Below are 25326 nucleotides of genomic sequence, written 5' to 3'. Positions count from 1 at the left end.
ATTTTTTGCCTTGTATTTAGCTGGTTTTCAACTTAGTTGGCCTGGTTCCCTGCTAATCAGGGCCCCAGGCTACCTGCTCTCTCTTTAAAATGGATTCCATGTACCCTAGGTGCATAACTAAATTGGCTTGGGTCACCTTATCAGCCCCTGTACAGTGCACTATAGGTGCCCAGGGCATAGGTGCATCCAAGGCCTACCAGGGGCTGCAGCATATCTTTTGCCACCCCTGGCTGGCTATCCAAATTGACACAACTGGCTGATCACTCAGCTGGGGCAAGGTGGTGTAATCACCCCTTGCTTAGATATAGGATACCTATATCTAAACCTATATCTGGACACTTATACACCTATAAGTCACTGCTATGGCAGGCCTTAACAATCCTGGAGGCAGAGTGCTTGGTTTTCTGTGAGATGGTGCTCTAGCATGAGCTGAGCCTGTCTGCAGCTGTCGGGACCAACTCCCTTAGCTGTTCCGTGATATTGCCATACCATATACTCTTAAGTGCATTATAATCCTCGCGGTTACTTGCTAACTTTGGTTTGGCTTTATCAAAACATGTCGTGTAAGGTGTCATATGCTTTGGAATACTACCCCCTCGCCAGTCGACGGGGGTAGCATTCCACCCTTCTAGAGGGAGAAGACATGTTACTTTGCTAAAACGCGGTTAATCCTAACCAAAGACTCCGCATCACAAAATGGATGCTGCTGCCACAGACACAATTCTGACCTCCTACTGCTGACCGAAACTTGGCAGGGGAGGCCTGGACAATAGGTTTCCTGTCGCAGGGAGGTGCTACACCTCCCCAGACAGGAGATAGTGGATTGGGGTAGGGTGGACTGAATTAAACTAGACACTGCCTGGGGCATAAAAGGTTTCCCATGCATAATCCAGTCAACCCGGTTCTGGGGCTCTCCAGCCCCAGTCCGAGTGCGACCCTGGACAAAGGGAAAGTGGTGTAACCACCCCCTTCCTGGGTCCCACCCATAGGAGGGACCTAGCAGGTGATCCAGCCCACAGATTTGGAATAAAGGTGGGAGCAGGGCTAGTGCACGCAGATTATCCTGACTGAAACTTATGAAACGAAACTCTGGACCCTTCAACATCCTACTCGACGTAGAAGACTGAAGAATCTCCCTTGTGGTCAAGGAGTGGCCACCCTGTGCAAACAGGCACCATCCAGCGCCTCACCGTTTGCTTTGTTGCAGTTCCCACCGGAACTCGAGCGACAGAGATCGACAAGACCCAGCTTTCCTGCCTACCAACAGCTCGATCCACAGTCCCAGCGAATCTGAGTCCCATGGAGGCGACCTGAAGCGGGGGCCGGCCATCTTTGAAAAACCACGAAGTGCTGACCGTGCAGCTCCCGAGGCTCCCTCGACGCTGTGCATTGGGGTTTGAGAAGCCCCAGCCCCGAGCAGCTTTTGCATCGAAGCTCACCCCTCTACACTCACCGAGTGCTGCGTGGGGCCCTTCTGCATTTTCCTGCGTGACGCGTTGGTCCGGTCGCTTGCCTGTTGGCTAGTGGCCCCAGTACCGGTGAACCTTTGAATTTGCTCTGCCAGTCCGGTTGCTCTGGACTGGCCCTCGCTCCACTGAAAAGGAGCACCCGCTCTGACCTTGCTGGTCCGAGTAAGAAGCGATCTCCGAATCCTGCGTGGGTTGCGCTTGCCAAGGTTTGTTTGCTCCAATCCGGAAGCCGACACCGCCGACAGTGGGAGCCTTCGTGGGACAGCTCGTGATCCACTCCTGGACATCCTCGGTGCCCCAGAGTCCACGTGGCAGCGGAGACAAGCTTCACGACAACCACCTGATTGCGCCCGACATTGCCTGGTTCCTTCCTGGTTCCACCCTAGTCACTGCTGAGTGACCCAGACTCTGTCCCCTCTGCTTTCAGGTTGTCTACATCTTCGATCCACCCTTGGATCGCACCGGACACTTCTCCTCTGGTCGCCTGCAGCATCATCATCTACAGGCTCCATAGATCTACACGACGAAAGCCGACACGACTTTGCACCTGTGCACCCGCTTCCTGTGGGTGAGGTAACTCTTGAAGCCGGTGCTCCTGTAGTGGTATACACCTCTAGTGTCTAAGTCTAAAGTTTTGTACTTCTAGTCCAGTCGGAAGACTCTTAAAACAGTAACTCGATAACTTTTACGCAGTATTGACTTTGCATTGGTGCATGTGTGTGCTTTAAGCGCTGCACCCGATTCCCGCGGGCTTTTCCCGACTTCATCACTGCTAGTCCCGATTAGTCCCAGCGATTCCCCAGGCCCCAGGCCTGACCACTGTTCGTAAAGTGATACTTATACCACTTTTTTAATATATGGTTTGTGTGGCCCCTGGCCTCATCCATAATTGTGCAACTTTCATATGTTTAACTGTGCTTTTGTTTAAACGCTTGTGCCTCTGCACTCATAAAGAGTACAGAGGATTATTCTAGTAATAAATACATATATTTTTATAATATATAACTTGTGTGGTGTCCTTTCATTTGATATTACAGGATTGCATATGGTAAAACAGCTGGCTTCACATGCCCTCTTGAGTTAAGCCTTTAAGGCTGCTTAGTCCATGCTTAGGGATTTGTAATCGCCTTTGTATTTGTGGCTTTAATTCTCGCTCCACTTGCAGCCTGGTTTGCTCTCTCACCCGGAGGCTCAGAGGGGACGCGCTGTTGCTCCTTCAGCTGTGCTTGTATTTGTTTTGCATTGTGGTTTCGATTTCACATCCACCCACCATCTTGTTGTCGTGTTGACCCCTGCCCCGCCTCCCCGCTACCGCCTCCCTGCTGACCCTCCCACACACGAATAGAGGGCTTTCCTCCTACCCAGCACCTCTGTGACCGCCTGGAACCCTTCCATACCGGTTGCTCCCTCAAGCTGCCTGGCGCCAGCCCGTGATTGCCCACAGCTGCTTCCAATCGCTCCTGAATATCGAATTCGATCTCTGGTACTGTAATAAGATACTGCCGCTGTAAGCGCATTGTGCATTTACCCCAATTGACTTTTAGGGATTTGTAATCGCCTTTGTATTTGTGGCTTTAATTCTCGCTCCACTTGCAGCCTGGTTTGCTCTCTCACCCGGAGGCTCAGAGGGGACGCGCTGTTGCTCCTTCAGCTGTGCTTGTATTTGTTTTGCATTGTGGTTTCGATTTCACATCCACCCACCATCTTGTTGTCGTGTTGACCCCTGCCCTGCCTCCCCGCTACCGCCTCCCTGCTGACCCTCCCACACACGAATAGAGGGCTTTCCTCCTACCCAGCACCTCTGTGACCGCCTGGAACCCTTCCATACCGGTTGCTCCCTCAAGCTGCCTGGCGCCAGCCCGTGATTGCCCACAGCTGCTTCCAATCGCTCCTGAATATCGAATTCGATCTCTGGTACTGTAATAAGATACTGCCGCTGTAAGCGCATTGTGCATTCACCCCAATTGACTTTTAGGGATTTGTAATCGCCTTTGTATTTGTGGCTTTAATTCTCGCTCCACTTGCAGCCTGGTTTGCTCTCTCACCCGGAGGCTCAGAGGGGACGCGCTGTTGCTCCTTCAGCTGTGCTTGTATTTGTTTTGCATTGTGGTTTCGATTTCACATCCACCCACCATCTTGTTGTCGTGTTATCCCGACAGACCACGCACGGAACCTAGGCGTCATCCTGGATTCTTCACTATCAATGAACAGACAAGTCAGCGCCGTATCCTCTTCCTGCTTCAACATTCTTCGCATGCTCAGAAAAACATTTCGCTGGATCCCCACCGAAACAAGGAAAACAGTCACCCATGCTCTGGTCACGAGCCGACTGGACTACGGAAACACCCTCTACGCAGGCACTACCGCTAAACTCCAGAAGAAACTCCAACGAATCCAAAACGCCTCAGCCAGGATCATATTAGACATCCCACGCAACGAACACATCTCTGGTCACCTTAAAGACCTCCACTGGCTACCCGTCAATAAGAGGATCACTTTCCGACTGCTAACCCACGCACACAAATCACTCTACGACATCGGACCAGAATGCCTCAACTCACGACTGTCCTTCTACACCCCCTCCCGCCAACTACGTTCTTCCAGCCAAGCCCTCGCCACTGTTCCTCGCATCAACAAGACCACCATGGGAGGCAGATCCTTCTCATACCTGGCTGCTAAAACATGGAACTCACTCCCCGCCTACCTTCGCCTTACCCAGAACCACCTAGCATTCAGAAAGCAACTTAAAACGTGGATATTTGACAAGTAATACTCCTCCCCTTTCTAAGCGCCTTGAGACCCTCTGGGTATGTAGTGCGCTATATAAATTCTCTGACTTGACTTGACTTGACTTACAACCATCACCATAAGGGATTGTTTGGACTGATACAAGGTGCCCCCAGAATTGGAGACATCATATATCAGGCCAACTTCTCACACGCACCACCTGGGAGGATGAAGTTGGACGTCCAATGCATGAGAAGGAATGGGCCAGAGCCCTTGAATTCCCGAAAAAGGTGTCTAGAAATGCCCGCTTTAAAAATATACAATTTTTTATACTCCACAGGGCGTATCTGACACCGAGGCGCTTGCAAAAATTCTACCCTGACACACAGTTCCTTTGCCCCAGATGCCATTCCCCAGAAGCAGACTTTCAACACATGTTCTGGAGCTGCCCTACACTTCGGTCCCTCTGGCAAACTATCCTTGACACTCTGAGAGACCTCACCGGGTTCACACTCCTGAACACTTGGGAGGCTAGTGCGCTAGGCATATTTAGGACGCAGAAATACCTTAAAGTGCACATGCGTTTCATCTCTCTAGCAGTTTTATTAGCCAAAAGGAGTATAGCCATTCACTGGCGATCCCCCACAGGCCCCCCGCTAGCGGCGTGGGTGGGAGCCGTACATAAATGGGCGGCCGCAGAGGAGGAGGCATTGCGCGAGGAAGAGGTCAAAGGGATACGTAAACACCTCAACTCCATGGAGTTGGCCCTACTGCTACACCGCTTCAAGCACTCAACGTGCAGTGAAGAGCCGGCCGCCGGCATGCCCAGACCAACTGTCTCTCAACCACTAACGCAAGTCACGACTTCAGACCTAAGACTCTCACAGTTGGCACGCTCATAACATTGCCATTTGCACCCCGCATCTTATCATACAAGGCGATCGGGCCTTGATACTGGCCCAACGGCGCCCTTCCCCAGGCGGCAATGGTGCGCTGCTGTACCGCTTGGCGAGACACACAAACCCCAGACCCGCATCTAATACCCATACTTCGTAAATCCATGCACCTATCCCCAGTTTCTACACCCCGGTTCTTCACGGCATTCACACTGTTCCAAGTACCACCGTTAACACAGGACCTTCTAACCAGTTTCACACATAACTGATGACATCATTGACTAAAACACATGAAGTGTGTTGCTTGATGGTATGTCTTGTCTGATAACTTGTCATGGTTAAACTATAAAATGGCAATAAAAATATGTTTATAAAAAAAAAAAGAGTAGTCTTGGGCCTTGAACCTTACGATTCCAAGAGAGGAAATTCCCACCCTCCATTCCCCAGTTCCTTACAAGTGGGCTGCCAGCTCCATTCGCGACTCCAACTGACCCTTTCACTTGCCAAGTGGTCCCAAGTCAATTGGCGTGAGTGCAGGCGGGCTGTTTTGGAGGACATACGCTCTTGGAAATCTCTCACCCTCTCTTGGCTGGGTCGTCTGAACGCCATCAAAATGTCAGTACTTCAGAAACTTCTATATCTCTTTCAATGCATTCCCACTCCCATCCCGCAACTTCAGATTCAAACTCTTTTGCGAGAAATCACAAGCTTTATATGGGGTGGACGCAGACCGTGTTTCTCCAACAAAATCCTTATGCTCCCAAGGGATATGGGCGGGAATGCGTTCCCCAACTTATTAGAATACTATTGGGCCTCCCACCTTCGCTTCATCTCTGAGTGGACAGCAAGGGAGAGCGTGTAGGTGCGCTTCCACATGGACAGGGCGGTAACTGGACGAACCATTTGGGACCGCTCCTGGCTCCCGCTCCCACAGTGCTTATATTGCCCTTCCCACTAGGACAGTTCTGGACATATGGAACAAAGTGGCCGTTACCAAAGAGCTCACTACCTTCCCATCTCCCCATACCCCCATCGAGGGGAATTTGTCTTTCCCGCCGACTGTTAATCCCCAGGTGTTCTCGGCCTGGCTGGAGGGGGGGTGTAGAGCGATTCGGGATCTGTTTTTAGGCGACGTCTTCAAAACTTTTGCGCAATGCAAGGAAGAGTTCCGACTCACGGAAAGAGCAAGACTCCAGTATGCGCAACATCGCCAATGGATATGCACATCCTCTCTAACACAGGCTGCCACCCATGTATTCACTCCTTTTGAGCGATTAGTGCGCTCCTTTGATGAATCTAAGGGACTCATATCTCGGACCTACCAGATTTTACTGCATCCCCCACTCGTGCATCCCCACCCGTACCAACATCGCTGGCAATCGACAGCTCCCTCTGACATCACCTCAGCCCAATGGACCCACCTATGGCAAGACATTCCGATGGTGTACCGCAGTGTCTCTCAACGGGATACGGCATATAAGATGATGAAGCAGTGGTATTACATCCCCTTTCGACTGCACAAGATGTTTCCTACTTCCTCCCCCCAATGCTGGACATGCTCGAGCTCCCTGGGAGACTTCATCCATATCTGGTGGGCCTTCCCGCTCTTGACCCTATTTTGGAAAGAGGTTCTTAGTCATATCAGGACAGTGCTTGGCTTCCCCCTGCCTGACACTCCAGTCACAATTCTCCTAGGCATCAAGCCTGACAACCTGCACGCGCTCACCGTAGTGAAATCTCATAACCCCCTCCACATGCTCAGTGCTGCGAAACAGCTCATAGCCTTGTATTTATTTACTGCACGCTTGCAAGCCTGCAACACACACTTCACCAAAATATGGCAGCCGTTGGTCACCTTCCTTGGTAAAATGGAGCACGCACAACTTCTGTCCCCAAAGCTCCGGGCTCTATTCCTATTTGAAGACGCTGTGTGCCCACCTGACTTTGACAGAGCTCCCACATAACTGGACTGATTCACTTCCTCTGCCGACACAAAGTTTCCTGACGGACAAGCTGAATGCCCTGCTCCTCCCCCCACCCCCACCCCACCGCCCTATTTCCTTCTGATGCTACTCTGGGTCTCAACTCTGGGACCTCATGACTATTATGGTGGCCCCCTCTTGATCCTTCTTACACGTCCTCAACCCTCCCCCACAATAGCTACTTCTCACCCTCTATTCTGTACTCCCCCCTCACTCCCACCCCAGCTGCCCATCTCTTTTCCCTTTAATTTCTTTGATTTCTCTTTCGTCTTCTTTTTCTAAGTTGGGTTTGGGTCCTATTGTTTTCACTTCAAGTAACCTCCTTACATTGGTATAAGCATGAAATGTCAACAGTCATATGTATGTGGATGTTGATTGACCAAGATTTGTGTAATCTGTGCATAAAAACGAATAAAATGTGTTTTAAAAAAAATGAAATGTCAATAGTCAGATGCAGCCGGCCTGTTATGGGTTGTAGGCGACTTGCTGTGTAACATCTGCTTTGGTATTTAACATCTGCGCCTTATATGCCTCTGCTAACTTATGCGGCCAGCCCTGTAAAGGGTTGTAGGCGATGAGCTGTGTACAGGTGGAGCCTCCCACTGGTTTTTCGTACATAAAAAAAACAGATTTCAAAAGAAAAATAGGTTATTCAGTCAATTAAAGTTTGTAGCAACAAATAACTCCACCTGGAGTTATCATGACGTCGTGACAGATGAAAATCCCAAAACACTGCGGCAACAGCAAAGTGCGCAGCATCAGGCACGAAGTCAAGCGGACCCCCAAAGAACAGTACCTTGGAATTGATGAAAGCAAAGACCGTGCACAGCGTCAGTGAGGTGATGCTTCATTGACGGCGAGCGGCGTCAGCTCCTTATGACCCCAGGAGAGGTGAAGCCTCGGTTCCTTACTGCGGTGCAGGGAAAGTGAGACATCGGTTCCTTACTGTGTCCGGACGGTGAAGTTACGGTGGCAGCGAAGCGTTGGTTCCTTACGACGGTGCAATGTTGATGGATTCAGGAGTCACCCACGTCGAGTATCGGCTCTGCGATTATGAAGCACCGGCGTCGGTGAAGTCGGGGCTGCGGTGCGAGTCGGGACATTGTGACGTGGACGTCACGAGCGGTATCCTCGGCTCCGGTGCAAGTAGCGGCCTCAGTGATGGCTCTGGAGTCGATGTGGCATGGTGTCAGCAGGCGTCGGGCCTATGGTGCAAGTCTGGGAGGTGTGTTGTGCTCTTCACAAGCTGTGCCCACTGCTACGGTGCAGGTTAACGACGTCGCTCGCCAGCGTTGGTGTTGCAAATTTCTTCTGTAAAAACAACAGGTGATGGACCGAATGTGGATCAATGTCACACACTCAACCCAGTCCAAAGATCTGGGCCCAAATCCATCGTTTTTTTGCACTCCACACCACCCTGGGTTGGACAATGGCGATATGCAAATCAGCTCTGACCCTGTGCCCCATGGGAACAGTCCAGTCCGAACTACAAAAGCCATGTCCTTCCCAGAACGGAATCAAGCATCCGAGGACCGGACCGGTTTCGAGGTAACACCTCTCATCAGCCCGGCTAGCTTGACTCCAGTGGTGTGGAGTGCCTAGGACCCACGTCTGGGCATCCCCAGCGCACTTAGGGCGGAATATGCAAAAACAACAGGTGATGGACCGAATGTGGATCAATGTCACACACTCAACCCAGTCCAAAGATCTGGGCCCATATCCATCGTTTTTTTGCACTCCACACCACCCTGGGTTAGACAATGGCGATATGCAAATCAGCTCTGACCCTGTGCCCCATGGGAACAGTCCAGTCCGAACTACAAAAGCCATGTCCTTCCCAGAACGGAATCAAGCATCCGAGGACCGGACCGGTTTCGAGGTAACACCTCTCATCAGCCCGGCTAGCTTGACTCCAGTGGTGTGGAGTGCCTGGGACCCACGTCTGGGCATCCCCAGCGCACTTAGGGCGGAATATGCAAAAACAACAGGTGATGGACCGAATGTGGATCAATGTCACACACTCTTCTTCTGTGGCAGCTGAAACAGCAGTTCCAGATGCAGAGAGAGAAGTGATGTCTGTGTGTCCTTGAGACTTCAGAACAGGAGGGAGGCTTAATTTCATAACCTTTGGAGATCTTTTCCTCAAGCAGGTGACAAAGCAAACAGCAAAGTCCTTTTTTCCTTTCCTTGGAAGCAAGTAGCCACTGCAGGCCAACCCCAGACAGCAAACAGCACAGGGGCAGTATTACTCCTCAGCTTCTCCGGCTCTTTTCCTTGGCAAAGGTTCCTCTTGATTCCCAGAAGTCATCTAAAAGTCTGGGGTCTGGGCTCCTCTTTTTATACACTCAAATCCTTTGTTCTCTGAAGGCAGAGAGTGTCTTTACCCAGCCAAAACAAGTTCTCTCCTTTCTGGTGCAGCTTTCTTGCAGGAGGTGGAGACAGCATTGTTGAATGTGGACCAGGTCCATTCAGGTGAAAGGAAACCTCCTCCCCCCTACTCTAAATGCAGCCCAGGTCTATTTAGCCCAGCCCTGACTCATCAGGCTCTCTGGAGTCACTGCTCCTCTCCAACCCCTGTCATCCAAAAGCCCCCAAAAAAAGTGGTATTTTCAACCAGATAATGTAAAAATCACCCTCACTAAAAGATACATCTTAACATTCTGAGTTCAGGCATACTAAACTTAATTTCCCTACCTTGTTCCCAAGGGTAGTTATGTTTATAAAATGTTATAAACATACTCCTCATTCTGCCCTATAGGAACAGATAGCCTTGCAATAGTGAAACACGAAATTGGCAGTAATTCACTATCAAGACATGCCACACACACCAAGGCATGTCCTACCTTTCACATACAATGCACCCTGCCCACAGGGGTACCTTGGGCCTACCTTAGGGATGACTGACATGCAATAAAATGGAAGGTTAAGGCCTAGCAAGTGGGTTCACTTGCCAAGTCAACATGGCAGTACTACACTGCCAATAAGAAAACACACGAGAGAGCTAGGACTTTTGGACAGCCGTCCTTGTCCCGAACAATAATACAAAACCAATAAAGACGGCCGTTTTCACAAAGTGAAAGAGCAAAAGAGAAAAACGGAAACGTCTGGCACTTTTAAGGTTTTTTAATAAAACCCTCACACACCAACCTGGTTGGTGTCATGCTTCATCATCGGGTCCCAGCTGAGTAGCTGAATGCTACTCAGCTGTGCTGCTACACCTGGTTACAGTGGAGCAAGTTTTTGGTGTGATTGAGTGTGATGAAGTGGTTGAGTGAATAGTTAAAAATACCTCAGGATTCTACGTGTTGGATTTATTCCTTTTCTTTCATTATGCCCCAGTGGGACCTAAATCTCGTCCTCACTTTCCTTGTGTGTGCTCCCTTTGAGCCTCTGCACAATTGTTCACTAAGGCTTCTTACCATCAAGACAGCCTTTTCTTGTTGCAAGAACATCTGCCTAAAGGGTCAGTTAGCTTTAGGCCTTGTCATCCAAGCCTCCTTATCTAAGCATCTATCCAGTTGAACATGGTGCTTCATACGAAAGCTTCCGTCCTTCCAAAAGTGGTCAAACTATCACTCTGCCTACTTTTTACGCTCTGCCTCATCCCTCCAAAGAGGAGGTGCGACTTCACAGTCTGGACCCAAAACGAGCATTGTCGTTCTACCTTGACCGCACAAAAGTGTTCTGAGTAGATGAACAACTCTTCCTGGGGTATATCTGAGCGAAGAAAGGATGAGCTGTGCTGAAGAGGACCGTCTCGCAATATATAATGATAAATGATAATTACGTATTTGTATAGCGCACGACTACCCGGAGGCATCTTGGCGCTTTGTACGAATACCGCTAAGGAACCCTTCCTGGCCTTTCCCTGTGAAGTGCCCACTCCTGGGCACCCCCAAGGTGAGACCAGGCATCCTAGCGTTGTTGGGGCGTTTTGGAGATTAAGCAAGCTATTGCCCAGCGTTGCAGAGTGAGACTCATGGTTAGAATAGGCACCGAGGCGAGAATTATCAGGTCCGAGGAAATTGAGCCCAAGACCCGCCGAGGCGGGAATTGAACCCTGGTCCCAGGCCAGACTTCTGCATCAAGGTCTGCCGCTCTAACCATTGAGCCACACTTCTCATATAGTACTATGCTTAAAAATCTGCTATGCATTGGCTAACAAGTAACCCTGTGAGGGTTTGCGTACTCATTCCATCAGAGCTAAAGCTGCAACCACTGCGTTAGCTTGTGGCATTCAGGTCTTGGACACCTGCCAGGCAGTAACGTGGGCTTCCCCGCACATGTCCACCAAACACTACTGTCTGGACAGTCAGGTCCGTCTGGATGGGCATTTTTCAGGACTTCCTCTTGTGAAATTGGTCTGCAGACCCACCTCTAAGGTGATAGTGCTTGGGTAGCTATTCTAAGGTAAGGGATCTGTGACTAGAAGTCTCTTATCAGATGACAAGTTATTTACCTTCAGTGATTCCTTATCTGGTAGAGACTCTATCTAGCCACAGTTTCCTTACCGACCCACCCATCGTCCTCGATCTGCAAGCAGATTTCTAGGGACAGGGCTTTCCCATTTCAGGGTACTAGTTTTCCACATCAGTGGTCAGTGTGCTTTGTGGCTTTGCACTTATGGCTTGAAAAGTTGCTAGAAGTAACAGACATCAGCATTCCTGGGTGGCATATATATATAGGCACCATGATAGTCATTCATAGATCGGCCGATGTCAGCAATACCACGTGGAGCTGAACTACACCACCCACTGGCACACAAGGTTACCGCTCGCAAAAAAATTACGGATCCAGTCTGACGGCTGGGGATAATTCTATGGTAAGGAATCTGCCGCTAGATAGTCTACAACAGATAAGGCATTACTGAAGGTAAGTAACTTGTTCATTATGGCCTAACAAGCAAGGGCCTTTTGTTTTGTGAGGCTCTCAGGGCTATATAGAGCTTAGACACCAGTTTTCCTCACCTCTACAAGATTCAAGACCAGCAGGCAGGGCCGGCTCTAGGCTCATGGTGGCCCTGTGCAGGGAGCGTAGGTGGGGGCACCGGAAGAGGGGGTCCGGACGGGGCGGAGCTCAGGAAGGTGTTTTAATAATACGTCCAGAAAAGTCGTTAGATGATTGACCAGTACCTGCGGCTGCTCCTACCCTTCCGAATTCGTCTAAGAACGATACAATTTAGGAGGAGGAGGGCATTGTGACACACGACATGAGGGACTGGGCGCACAGACAGCTGCAGTGCCAGGGCCATGACAGGGGCACCGGATTTGGAATTTGTTGGGTAAACAAAGATCTAGGTGTCTACAGTCTAATCCCCTGCAGGGCCTCGGGGAACTCAGTGTGTATTTTTTTCGCTCACTGTGCCAGTCAGTTTAATGTGTCCTATTTGACTCTGTTGTGCTTTCCTGCAAATCCTGCCCACACGAGACATACGACTAACTAGTCTAGTTCTTGTAAAAGTCGAACTGGTAAGAGACACATTGAACTCTGTAATTTATTTAAGCATCTTATTGGGAAAACAGTTTTTGCACGCAACGCTCGTCTAATAAAAGAGTGTGGCAAATGATACTGAAACGTTACTGAACGTTTCAGTCCCTCAAGTATTCTACCAATATTATACGCTCACTATTTGTCTGCCATATGCTCCACTGTGCGTTCAAATACTGAAAAGCACTTGTTTTCCAGTGCACTTCTACCTTCGGACAGACCTTCATTGCAAACCCTGTCAGTCCCCCAGATGACTAGTATGGACTTTGGGCAATGTTATTAGTGTAATGCCACTTAATATTTTACTATGTATGGCAAATGGTTAGGGGTTTCGCAAGTTTTAGAAGGACTCTTAATTAGCTTTTTCAATGTTGTACTTAATTACATGTGCACATTCATCATTGCATTCTGTTACCGAAACAAAGTAGTGCTTCAGTATTTATGCTTTTTTCTGACCACCTTCAACGTATTTCCATGTTTCCTGTACTCTCACAATTACACATACACATCTGCACTTTTTGGTTTTACTAAGATACTGAAAAGCTTTCGACTCCTTGCTTCGTATGCTCTCTTGATCCCGTTTTCTGCAGCGTTTTGCTTAGTCCTTGGATTTTCGAATATTCAGATTTATGCATTTCACCCTGTTTCTTTCAGCCCATTTGACAAGGATGATCAGTCGTCTAGTGCCAGTGCTGTCAACAAAACTGCCACAGTCAACAAAAGATTCTCCATGTATAATCAAAGTCCCCCTGACACGCCTTCACTGCGGGAGCAGGCCTTCTATGTAAGTGCTGTAGGCCGTGTGTTCTTTGGCTTCTCCGAGTGTATCGCAAGAGCATGTGTAGAGCGGGTGTAACTTGAAATCTCAACCCTTCCCTTCTCATACTTTTCAACATTCTACAACCAAAAGAGTGTTTTAGGTTTCAAATTTGCTCATTTGCCTAATGTTGACATCACAGCTGATTGCATCACATGCTGTATACTCTGGTCATGGCACCATAGGATAATGGCATCACCTTTGATACAGAAGCCATCTACATGGGGTTGTAGCACAGGTTTAAAATTATAGAGATATGTTATTGCACTCCACCGAAACATGGCAGGGACTGCCGGACATATTAACTCTAGAAATGTATCAACCATTCTTTATTCACCAATTTAGTTTCTAGGTTTACCCTACCTTTTCTAAGTACTATTCCTCCCATGTGTTTTAGCGCCATACATTGGGCCCATTTCCAGCGTGAGATTACTGTAAAATCTTACATAGTCTCCAGCGTCAGTTTGCATCATTCAAGTACAGGAGCCCTATTATTATTTGCTTTTACCTTTAAGAGTAAAAGAGGGAGAGAATTAAGTAACTGAGGGAGCAGACCTGGTTAAAAGGAGATCGTATAAACAATGAGAAGGAGTTCGGTTCCAATTATTAGGTCCAGCACCCATGCTCCTTAAATGTAATGGTCAAACATAGAAGGGTGCAGTTCCTCCAGAGAAAGGGAGAGCGGAAAAATGTTGCAATAAACAAATATTGAGCATTAGTAGGAAAAACGATGATTTGTGGCAATGTTTTCATTTGTAACTTCTCCTCACAACGGCCTATTTACAAAAGCAATATATATATATATATATATATATATATATATATATATATATATATATATATATATATATATATATATATATATATATATATATATATATATATATATGCCACGAAAAACTCCACCTTACTGGGGGCCCCCGACCCTGCAGGGCGGTCTCTGCAAGACAGGAATGGAGATCCTGTTAGACTGTATGAACACAAAGAAGCGCAGAGTCCAACTTCGTCTTATCAGCAAGTTGACATTTATTCGTCTGAAAACAAGCAGCAAATGTAGGCACTCCTTTATCCTTACGCGTTTCGGCGTTCTCGCCTTGTTCACAGGTGAGTGCATTTATTAAATCCAAGTGGTCACATGGCCCGTGCTTGCAAACTACGAGCCCCAGAATGCATCCTTAATTCGATTTAGATTTTGCAGCGTGACTAGGCATTCAGTTCAGTTTAGCTCATTAGCGCTTTGTATTTGGCCATTGTCCCGTTATTTTCTGATATGCTTCATAGTGCATCCTGTTAAAATATATTGCAAAGTGCATTTTGTCTCACTGCTGCCTCTTTCTTGATTGGTACTTGCGTTGCGAGGTTACCAAAGAGAGGATGTCGCCTCTCTCATCTCCCTTTCTCCTCACCAACACCAATTCGCCGTGAAAGTTCGCTGGCTGGCGCGATGAGCAAGCGGGTCATGCCCCCTCCATTGATATGCCACGAAAAACTCCACTTTACTGGGGGCCCCCGACCCTGCAGGGCGGTCTCTGCAAGACAGGAATGGAGATCCTGTTAGACTGTATGAACACAAAGAAGCGCAGAGTCCAACTTCGTCTTATCAGCAAGTTGACATTTATTCGTCTGAAAACAAGCAGCAAATGTAGGCACTCCTTTATCCTTACGCGTTTCGGCGTTCTCGCCTTGTTCACAGGTGAGTGCATTTATTAAATCCAAGTGGTCACATGGCCCGTGCTTGCAAACTACGAGCCCCAGAATGCATCCTTAATTCGATTTAGATTTTGCAGCGTGACTAGGCATTCAGTTCAGTTTAGCTCATTAGCGCTTTGTATTTGGCCATTGTCCCGTTATTTTCTGATATGCTTCATAGTGCATCCTGTTAAAATATATTGCAAAGTGCATTTTGTCTCACTGCTGCCTCTTTCTTGATTGGTACTTGCGTTGCGAGGTTACCAAAGAGAGGATGTCGCCTCTCTCATCTCCCTTTCTCCTCACCAACACCAATTCGCCGTGAAAGTTCGCTGGCTGGCGCGATGAGCAAGCGGGTCATGCCCCCTCCATTGATATGCCACGAAAAACTCCACTTTACTGGGGGCCCCCGACCCTGCAGGGCGGTCTCTGCAAGACAGGAATGGAGATCCTGTTAGACTGTATGAACACAAAGAAGCGCAGAGTCCAACTTCGTCTTATCAGCAAGTTGACATTTATTCGTCTGAAAACAAGCAGCAAATGTAGGCACTCCTTTATCCTTACGCGTTTCGGCGTTCTCGCCTTGTTCACAGGTGAGTGCATTTATTAAATCCAAGTGGTCACATGGCCCGTGCTTGCAAACTACGAGCCCCAGAATGCATCCTTAATTCGATTTAGATTTTGCAGCGTGACTAGGCATTCAGTTCAGTTTAGCTCATTAGCGCTTTGTATTTGGCCATTGTCCCGTTATTTTCTGATATGCTTCATAGTGCATCCTGTTAAAATATATTGCAAAGTGCATTTTGTCTCACTGCTGCCTCTTTCTTGATTGGTACTTGCGTTGCGAGGTTACCAAAGAGAGGATGTCGCCTCTCTCATCTCCCTTTCTCCTCACCAACACCAATTCGCCGTGAAAGTTCGCTGGCTGGCGCGATGAGCAAGCGGGTCATGCCCCCTCCATTGATATGCCACGAAAAACTCCACTATACTGGGGGCCCCCGACCCTGCAGGGCGGTCTCTGCAAGACAGGAATGGAGATCCTGTTAGACTGTATGAACACAAAGAAGCGCAGAGTCCAACTTCGTCTTATCAGCAAGTTGACATTTATTCGTCTGAAAACAAGCAGCAAATGTAGGCACTCCTTTATCCTTACGCGTTTCGGCGTTCTCGCCTTGTTCACAGGTGAGTGCATTTATTAAATCCAAGTGGTCACATGGCCCGTGCTTGCAAACTACGAGCCCCAGAATGCATCCTTAATTCGATTTAGATTTTGCAGCGGGACTAGGCATTCAGTTCAGTTTAGCTCATTAGCGCTTTGTATTTGGCCATTGTCCCGTTATTTTCTGATATGCTTCATAGTGCATCCTGTTAAAATATATTGCAAGGTGCATTTTGTCTCACTGCTGCCTCTTTCTTGATTGGTACTTGCGTTGCGAGGTTACCAAAGAGAGGATGTCGCCTCTCTCATCTCCCTTTCTCCTCACCAACACCAATTCGCCGTGAAAGTTCGCTGGCTGGCGCGATGAGCAAGCGGGTCATGCCCCCTCCATTGATATGCCACGAAAAACTCCACTTTACTGGGGGCCCCCGACCCTGCAGGGCGGTCTCTGCAAGACAGGAATGGAGATCCTGTTAGACTGTATGAACACAAAGAAGCGCAGAGTCCAACTTCGTCTTATCAGCAAGTTGACATTTATTCGTCTGAAAACAAGCAGCAAATGTAGGCACTCCTTTATCCTTACGCGTTTCGGCGTTCTCGCCTTGTTCACAGGTGAGTGCATTTATTAAATCCATATATATATTACCTACTGGCGGTCGCCAGTAGGTAGTTATAGTTAGGATTTTTTTCAATGTTAAATCTCAAAATTCTATTTGGAATAACTTTGGCGCCGGTTGACGAATCTGCCTCAAAATTTCCTCAAAATGGCCTCGCGGCGTTCCGGTCCTTCCCTGAAAGTTTGGGGGGGATTCGTCAAGCGGGGGCCGAGATAAAAGGGGGGTCCCAAAACGCGTTTTCCCCATGTTAATTTCCATAGGGCGGTCGATGTCACTTTTAGCCCGAACGGCTGAATGTATTTCCACCAAATTTGGCAAAATTGTAGGGACTGGTAGCCCGATGTGCCTTTGCTATGTCTCAAGATATGTGCTCCAGTGGATTTTGAGTAATTTAGGTCCCAAAAAATATATATATCTATAGCAGCGCACAGGTGCGCGCACCGGAGTGCGCTCCAGGCGCGACACGCGAGGTGCGCATGGAAAGCTGATTGGCTCTCGGGTGTCTGTAAACATTCGAAACAGTCCGCAGCGGCCGCCATCTTGTACCTCGGTAGGATTGAGGTGGTAAAAATCAAAGGGGGAAATGAGCAAAAGGGGGCAGGGTACACCCCCCCTGACCCCCTAGGTTTGATGTGGGGGTCATAAAAAAGCCGTACGGGGCCCCCAAAATTATTTTTTTTTAATTTGCGTCGAGGGAGCGCCTGGTACGCGCACCGGTGAGCGTACGATTGAGAAAAAGAATGGCACTTTTTTAAAAAAAAAAATAGCATTTTTTTATAAATTGGAGGTAGTTCTGAAAAGAACTTTTTTTTTGTTTTTGTTGTTTTATATTTTTTTATACTTTTTGAAACGATTTTATATTTTTTTTGGTTTTTTTTCAGGGGAAAAACAAAAACAGGGATTCAGAAAATGCTCAACAGGAGCAAAAAAATGAGAAAATTTAGGGACGGGGAGAGCATTGGTGTTCCTGTTTCTTTATTGCAATGAGTTCAACGCTCTGCTCCCCGTAACAGAGTAGTTCGTCACAGTTCGTGCATAAACATTTTATTCCTGCAAATACCGGCTGGATGTTAGGGACCATTCTTGCACGTGTTGAACCTGAAGGTGTTGCTCCACCAGTGGAGGTGCTGCTGCCATCTCTTCGTGCCTTCTCTGCCAGCTCCCTGACACTCTCCCTGGAGTAATTGTTGGGGTGTCTTCTTTTGACATGCCTAATTAAATTGGCATTTCCAAAGCTGTATTTTTTTAGAGGATTTCCTCTGGATAAAATACTTCCACATATTTTACAAGTTACTTTACTTGCATTAACTTTTTTTTGTCCTTCAGGGATGTCATAAAATTTCCAGATGAAGTGGTTCTTTGTTTTCTGGTGAGGAGGGTCCTCTTGCACAAATCCATCTGAATCACTGCTGGAGGACTCCCTTGCAGCCATTGCTGTAGATCAGGAAAATTAATGAGTAGAGAATTCACAAAACACCTCTTGCTCTCTCCAAGTGAAAATCAATAGTGAGAGAAATGGGTGGGTTTCTCTAAATTTAGAAAAAAATAATTATTGAACCAATGAAAAGTGTTATTTACAGGTCACATGACCATGGGCTTCATCATTATGAAACCAAAACTGTTATGAACCAATGAAAAGTGTTATTTTCTGGTCACATGACCCGACGCGCTTACGCGACGCGCCGCGGGGCGCGGCCAGAGGCGCGCCGCGTAAGCGTGTCAGACGCCTACGTTGCACGATCGTATTCGCGCGAGTACTTCCGGGTGCGCTTACGCCGTGCGTATCACGCGGTCGCGGCTACGCGAACGTCACAATCATGTTTTCGTTTGCGATATTGGCGCTCACGGGACGCTCCCCGGAGCGCGCCAGGGGGTGCTTTTCAGAAATACGCTTTTCGGGGCGCACTCCGGGGCGCGCTCTGGGAGCGCTCCCCCCAAAAATTAAAAAAAAAAAATGGGAAAATTGTAGGGACAGGTAGCCCTATTCTGAAGTGGTTTGTAAAAAAATTAACTTTATAAAAATATGTATTGTGCTACATTGGGCTTAATATATGTTAGAGCCAAAATGTAGCCCAAATGTAGCCCAAAGTAGCCCAATGTAGCCCAAAGATGGCCACCAGAGACCAAAAATTGTAAATGTAGCCCAAATTTCAACTAGATGTAGCCCAACTGTAGCCCAATGACAGAATGTACCAGAGTGTTAAAAAGAACAACTAGAGTGCTAACAGTCTTATTTATAAAGTGAAACTTATAGTTAGGAATTAGCATTAACAAAACCTATGAAATTCACTGAAAAAACCATAGGTTTCACACCAGTTATAGTTAGGAATTAGCATTTAAAAAACCTATGAAATTCACTGAAAAAACCATAGGTTTCACACCGGTTATAGTTAGGAATTAGCATTTAAAAAACCTATTAAATTCACTGAAAAAACCATAGGTTTCACACCAGTTATAGTTAGCTGGAAATTTTACTGATATAAAACCATTGAAATTCCCACGTTATAGTTAGTCGGACTCACTATAACTTGCGCGTGCAATGCACTGCTGATGACATCACATATTACATCACTCATGACATGGTCAGTGACATCACTCATGACATCACTGATGACACCATCCAGTGAATATGTGTCTTTCTGAAAAATAAGTATTAGTGAGTTATGTTTAAAAATTTAAATACATATATTAGTGTTTCACTTTGTGTATAAGTGGCTACATGTGTTGATAAGTAGCAACATGCGTATGTATATGGGTTATTTGATATTATTATTAGTATCAGTATGAGTGTCTATATGGTTTGGTGGGGGTATTACTTAGCACATAGATGCATGAGTGACTGACTCTTTGTTTGTATGTGTTTTGAAGACAGCATATGTACAGGACTGTATGGGTGGATGAGTGTCTATATGTGTTTGTTAGTGAGTGAATGACTGTCTCACTAGTGTCTTTATCAGTAACTACATATGTTTTAATCTAGTATATATGAATATTGATGTATATAAGTGAGTATATGTGAGAGTAAGAGATTGTAAGATTTCCTTTTTAAATAAGTATGTGTTTCTATAAGTGATTGTTTAAGAGAATAAATATGTGTAATTTTCAATAGAAGTAAGGTGGAAGTGTGTGTATAACTCTATATTCAAATAAATGGTTGTTCAATAGTTTATTTGCACGTGTGAATATGTCTGTGAGTAACTTTTGGATGAATGTCGGTGTGTAACAGGATGTATAGGTGTATCTCTTCATATGATGAGTGAGTATATGTATGAGTGACTATATAGAACTGTTGGTGAATGAGTGGATGTGTATATAGATAGTGGAGGTACAGAATTGCTTGTTGTAACTGATATAGGTATGTCCATTTTTTAAAAATTTCAGTTTCTATTTTTGAATATGTGTCTCAAGGGTTACTTTACACTGAGAGGAGGTCTGTGACTGTGTCACAAGGATGGTGTCATCAGTGATGTCATGAGTGATGTCACTGACCATGTCATGAGTGATGTAATATGTGATGTCATCAGCAGTGCATTGCACGCGCAAGTTATAGTGAGTCCGACTAACTATAACGTGGGAATTTCAATGGTTTTATATCAGTAAAATTTCCAGCTAACTATAACTGGTGTGAAACCTATGGTTTTTTCAGTGAATTTAATAGGTTTTTTAAATGCTAATTCCTAACTATAACCGGTGTGAAACCTATGGTTTTTTCAGTGAATATATATATATATATATATATATATATATATATATATATATATATATATGAGGCATACAACGTCTTGGCATTCGTGGAAAAAGACAAGGCGAACCCTTGAATAGTGCGGTATATTTTATTGGAGCCCAAACACCACACCGAACATGACGCGTTTCAGCCCTAGGAGGGCCTTGATCACATGACAAACGCTGAACAGGTGAGGTGACCCTTTTAAAGTGCTAGCGTGCATGTAAATTGAGGTAGACATAGAAGATAGACTGATGCCGATTCCTCTATCATACCAAAATTACTCCAAAAGGTATATTTGTTACACAGTGCAAGCAAAATAACAGTATAAATACTATAAATACAGGTTAATTTATGGGCGCACAAGATCAAGTTAAAAGTATTTTGACATTAAAACTATGAGCATGGAATTAAAAGCATGTAAAAAAATATAGAGCAACATGTAAGACCTTTAAAAAGGTAATTCCCTTACAACATATTATCATGCAGTATCCCACTCATGTTTTTTACCAAATTTCTGTACATGGTGCGCCACACTGTATTTAGGGACATCGGTCACAAGAGAACAATATTTGACCTGTTCATCAAATCAAACAATAATGTATTTCCGCCCTCTTGTGTATACCATGTCCTATTGGAGCTTGCAAAATGTTCTCTGCTTACAGGAGCGATATATATATATATATATATATATATATATATATATATATATATATATATATATATATATATATATATATATATATATATATATATATTATATATATGCGAAAACAAAACCTCTCCTGAACCTCCTTTCGGCGAACAGAGTAAACGGACTCCAGGTCATCTGCATTCAAGTATTCTTTATTTTCTTATTCTTCTTTTCATGTACTTTGCAATGCGTTTCGGGCAACGAATGCCCTTGATCACACAAGGATGCATGGATTGCTGTGCAAATATATACAAGTGATCTCGTACTTATATATATAAAAAAAAATTTCAGGGAGAAGGGTGACCCCATGGTAACTATGTTATCCCCTCGCACTGTGTATGTTGCCGTAAGGTGGTCTTGGAAGATGTCATTGGAGACCACCTGGGAATTAACTAGGGTCTCGCTTTATTCCAGAGCAGCAGTACCGGTTCCCGACCCTCCCGTTGTTTCGTCAACCAGGCTAGCAGTAGTCCTGTTTTGGCCCCCTCTGCGTGCTGTGCCGTGTGTGTTTCTCCAGCCTACACCAATCGTCTAGTACGTTTTCGGAGTTTGTCTCCATTCCTCTGTATAGATGGCCTAGTCGGAAGTTCTTTTTCCATCTCAAGTTGTGTTCTAATCACATTTTTACTTCATAGGAGTCTTGAATGACATCCTTCATCGCCTCCGAGTCGAGGACCCTGCTTCCTGAGCTCCCCCAGTTTTCAAGAAAGTAGTGAGACCGTCCCACTTTCACTTCTGCCTCATATTGGATGTCCGTGAGAGCGTCTTCCCTGACTCGCCAAAGCGGGACCGATCCCCTCCCCAAGCTCATCAGTACCGGGGAACGATCGGACAAGTAGCAGGCCAAATACAAGATCTCTTCACGTCTTGTGCTAGGGTGGGTGTCTATATGTCCCGGTCGCAGACGTGTAGCAGGAGTACATTCTACTGTCAGTGTCAGGGTGTCATTCCCAACAAAGATCTATCAGGCCTAGGCCCTGCATCATGTCACTTAGCATTTAGATAATGTTTGGTGCGGTGTGAGGTTTTGGAGGTGCACGGTCATGTAACCCATTAAGGACACAGTTCTAATCCCCAGCCAAGATCATGTCAAAACTGTCAGGTATGGCGTTTGAGCTGCTGTTACTCCTTGATAGTAGACAGCACAATTATTTGGGGCATACACATTTACCAAGCACATCTCATGCTCATCTAGGGCACCAAACAGGATCACATAGCACCCCTCTGGATCAGTCACCTGTCCCCTATGGTGGGAAGGAACTCCCAGGGCCACCCAAATCATGACTCCACAGGCACATCCAGAGTATGAGGTTGTGTACAGCTGCTCCCTCCATCTCTTCCAGAGACTAGGGATACAGCCCTCCCAAACTTGCGTTTCTTGCAAAAAGGCAATAGAAACTTGATTGCGTTTCAGATAGGCATGCACTCTACGCCTTTTCTCTAATTGGGCCATGCCCCTAACATTCCACGTCATAAATGTATATACATCTGCCATCATCATACAATACCAGATCCAACAACCACTTAAACCTCCAGAAAGGGTTGTGGCACAGCCATCCCACAGGCCACCACAGAGATAAATACCAACTCATTAATATATGAGAGCAGCAGTTAAACCCTGAACTGATGAAACCATTAAGATAAAACTAGCCCCCAACACCACCTACCCCTTGGGCAGTAGAACTAACGTGCCCTGCCCAAACCTTGGCAGGTTGTAAACTTGCATCTATTGCCCAATACCCGTGAACCAAGAGCGCAATCAATACAAGTCTCTCTGTTCAAAAGAACAACTTCATGCTATGCTAGGGGCCGAAGCCCAGTGGTCGTCGCGAAGCCAGAGCACCCCCAGCAATCCCCTTTATTCTCATGCCCCGTACTTCCCTATGGCTCCTGCCGGCTATAGGATATATGGTATGCAGTCCTTCCACACCACCTCTCTTAATGGCATCCTTGATCTATAATGATACAAATTATAAAACCCCAGGAAGAAGACCAAAAAAAAGACAACAATTGCATTGGGGTCCGCTCCCCCCCCCTTTAAAGAATTATGTATTAATAGTTATCCAGTATTGGGGTATCTTTCATAGATTCACATTCCTGAATCATTCCCCGTCGCCGAGGCGGGAGTCCCACGGTAATAATAAATACAAAAGCAGTGCCTTAGTAAGAAACTGTAGTAGGCTGACAAGACAATAGGCCCAAAAAGACCCAACGAGTAGAAGCCTATTTACCTCATTATATGAAAAGAACTGAAAAATAGTTCCAACCAATCAGATGCCAGCACCCTCTAGAAACGTCGTGTGGAAGGGAGTCTCCCTGAGTGCCTACTCGGTTTTTCTTCATTGTTCTTTCAGGATGTCTGAAGAGAAAGCTCTCTTCAAGGCTTGCAGGACCTGTGATAAAAAGAGGGTCCATGTAGATGATCTGCACAAGGACTGCATCTACTGCCTACATCCTAATGACATTGTAAAGGATTGTAGGATTTGTCGAACCTTCCCTGCCAAGACCATCAGGGACAGGGAGGCAAGAGTTCTCTTATGGCTCAAATCATCTTCTACAGATGAGGAGGACAGGGCCTCTACTTCCAGCAAAAGAGCCAGATCCAGAGACAGCTCTTCTCCTGAGGGGAAAAAACATCATAAATCCTCTCACAGGGCTTCAGATCACACAAGGAGGTTGTCTTCACCTCCTGCTGGATAACCTTTACCTCCCCCTTCAGAACCTGCCAAGTCTTCAGCAACTAAAACAGTGAGTAAAGCCCAAGTCAAGACTCTGTCACTGGTGTCTTCTCACACAGTCTCTGTGACTTCTTTTACTTCAAGCTCTTCTACTACGGTATCTACTAGGGCTATAACTTCTCTGATAGTTTCATCTAAAGTTTCGGCCTCTAAGAAAACTTCTGGGGATAAAGAATCTGTTTCTGTCACTACCTCTTCAAAATCGTCGCCGACGACCTCGTCGATGGTAATCCCATCGGCGACAGTACCATCAGTGAAGTCATGGTCGACGAAAACCCTGTCGACGTCGAAGTCATCGTCGATGAAGAGCCCGTCGACGTCTAAGATCTCGTCGACGAAGAGCCCGTCGACGACAGGTCCATCGAAGAAAAGCCCGTCGACAACGACCCCGTCGAGGGCAGCAACCCCGTTGACGACGACCCCGTCGACGAAGAGCCCATCGACGGAGGCCCCGTCGACGAAGAGTCCATCGACGGCGGCCCCGTTGATGAAGAGTCCATCGACGACGACCCCATCGAAGACGACCTCGTCAACGAAAAGCCCATCGACAGCAGCACCGTCAACGACGAGTCCATCTATGACACAGTCGGCTGTTGCACCTTTGGTCCAGACGCCCTGACTTCGTCAGACACGGTCGCTCCCACGCTCCCTGGCTCCAGTGGTATCGTTACTCCCTCCATTAACCTCTGACCATCTGTGTGCTTGTAATTGAATTGCGCATTAGCATTAGCGCTTGTGACTGTGCATTTATTATAGCGCTTGTGATTTCCTCTTCAGTCTGCTTACTCTGTGCCACTGATAACGCTACAGCGTTTCAGGTATTTAGCAACATAGTATCGTTTTTGCCATATAATCAGCGCGACGGAACGGAGCTGCGCTATATCTATTAAAATAGAAACTACCTGGTTAAAAGAGCTTGTGAACTTTCTCAGTGCCCCAGCCTCACTCGACTCTTTACCTCCTCCATCTTGTTTGTTGTTGTCTCCCTGAGCCCTTCCTCCTCGCAACGCTCCCGCCTCCCTGCTGCCCCTCCCACCCACTGACCCTTACTGCAGACCCCGTAGAAAGGACATCTGTGACCGCCCTGACTTCGTCAGACACGGTCGCTCCCACGCTCCCTGGCTCCAGTGGTATCGTTACTCCCTCCATTAACCTCTGACCATCTGTGTGCTTGTAATTGAATTGCGCATTAGCATTAGCGCTTGTGACTGTGCATTTATTATAGCGCTTGTGATTTCCTCTTCAGTCTGCTTACTCTGTGCCACTGATAACGCTACAGCGTTTCAGGTATTTAGCAACATAGTATCGTTTTTGCCATATAATCAGC

The 25326-nt window shown here is 46.7% G+C and overlaps 1 protein-coding gene across 1 annotated transcript in view; it reads left to right on the top strand.

Moving 5' to 3' along the window:
• Positions 1-25326, top strand: part of RIPOR1 (RHO family interacting cell polarization regulator 1) — a 2151737-nt gene that overhangs the window by 997618 nt on the left and 1128793 nt on the right. Inside the window, exon 10 of the mRNA XM_086945567.1 lies at positions 13216-13345. Within this exon, the coding sequence (XP_086801693.1) occupies positions 13216-13345 (130 nt within the window). The remainder of the gene's footprint in view (positions 1-13215; positions 13346-25326) is intronic.

Source organism: Lissotriton vulgaris, chromosome 12 (genome assembly GCF_964263255.1).
Source record: "Lissotriton vulgaris chromosome 12, aLisVul1.2, whole genome shotgun sequence".
NCBI lineage: Eukaryota > Metazoa > Chordata > Amphibia > Caudata > Salamandridae > Lissotriton > Lissotriton vulgaris.
Note: the sequence above shows the minus strand (reverse complement) of the source record. Positions and strands in the feature narration are given on the sequence as shown.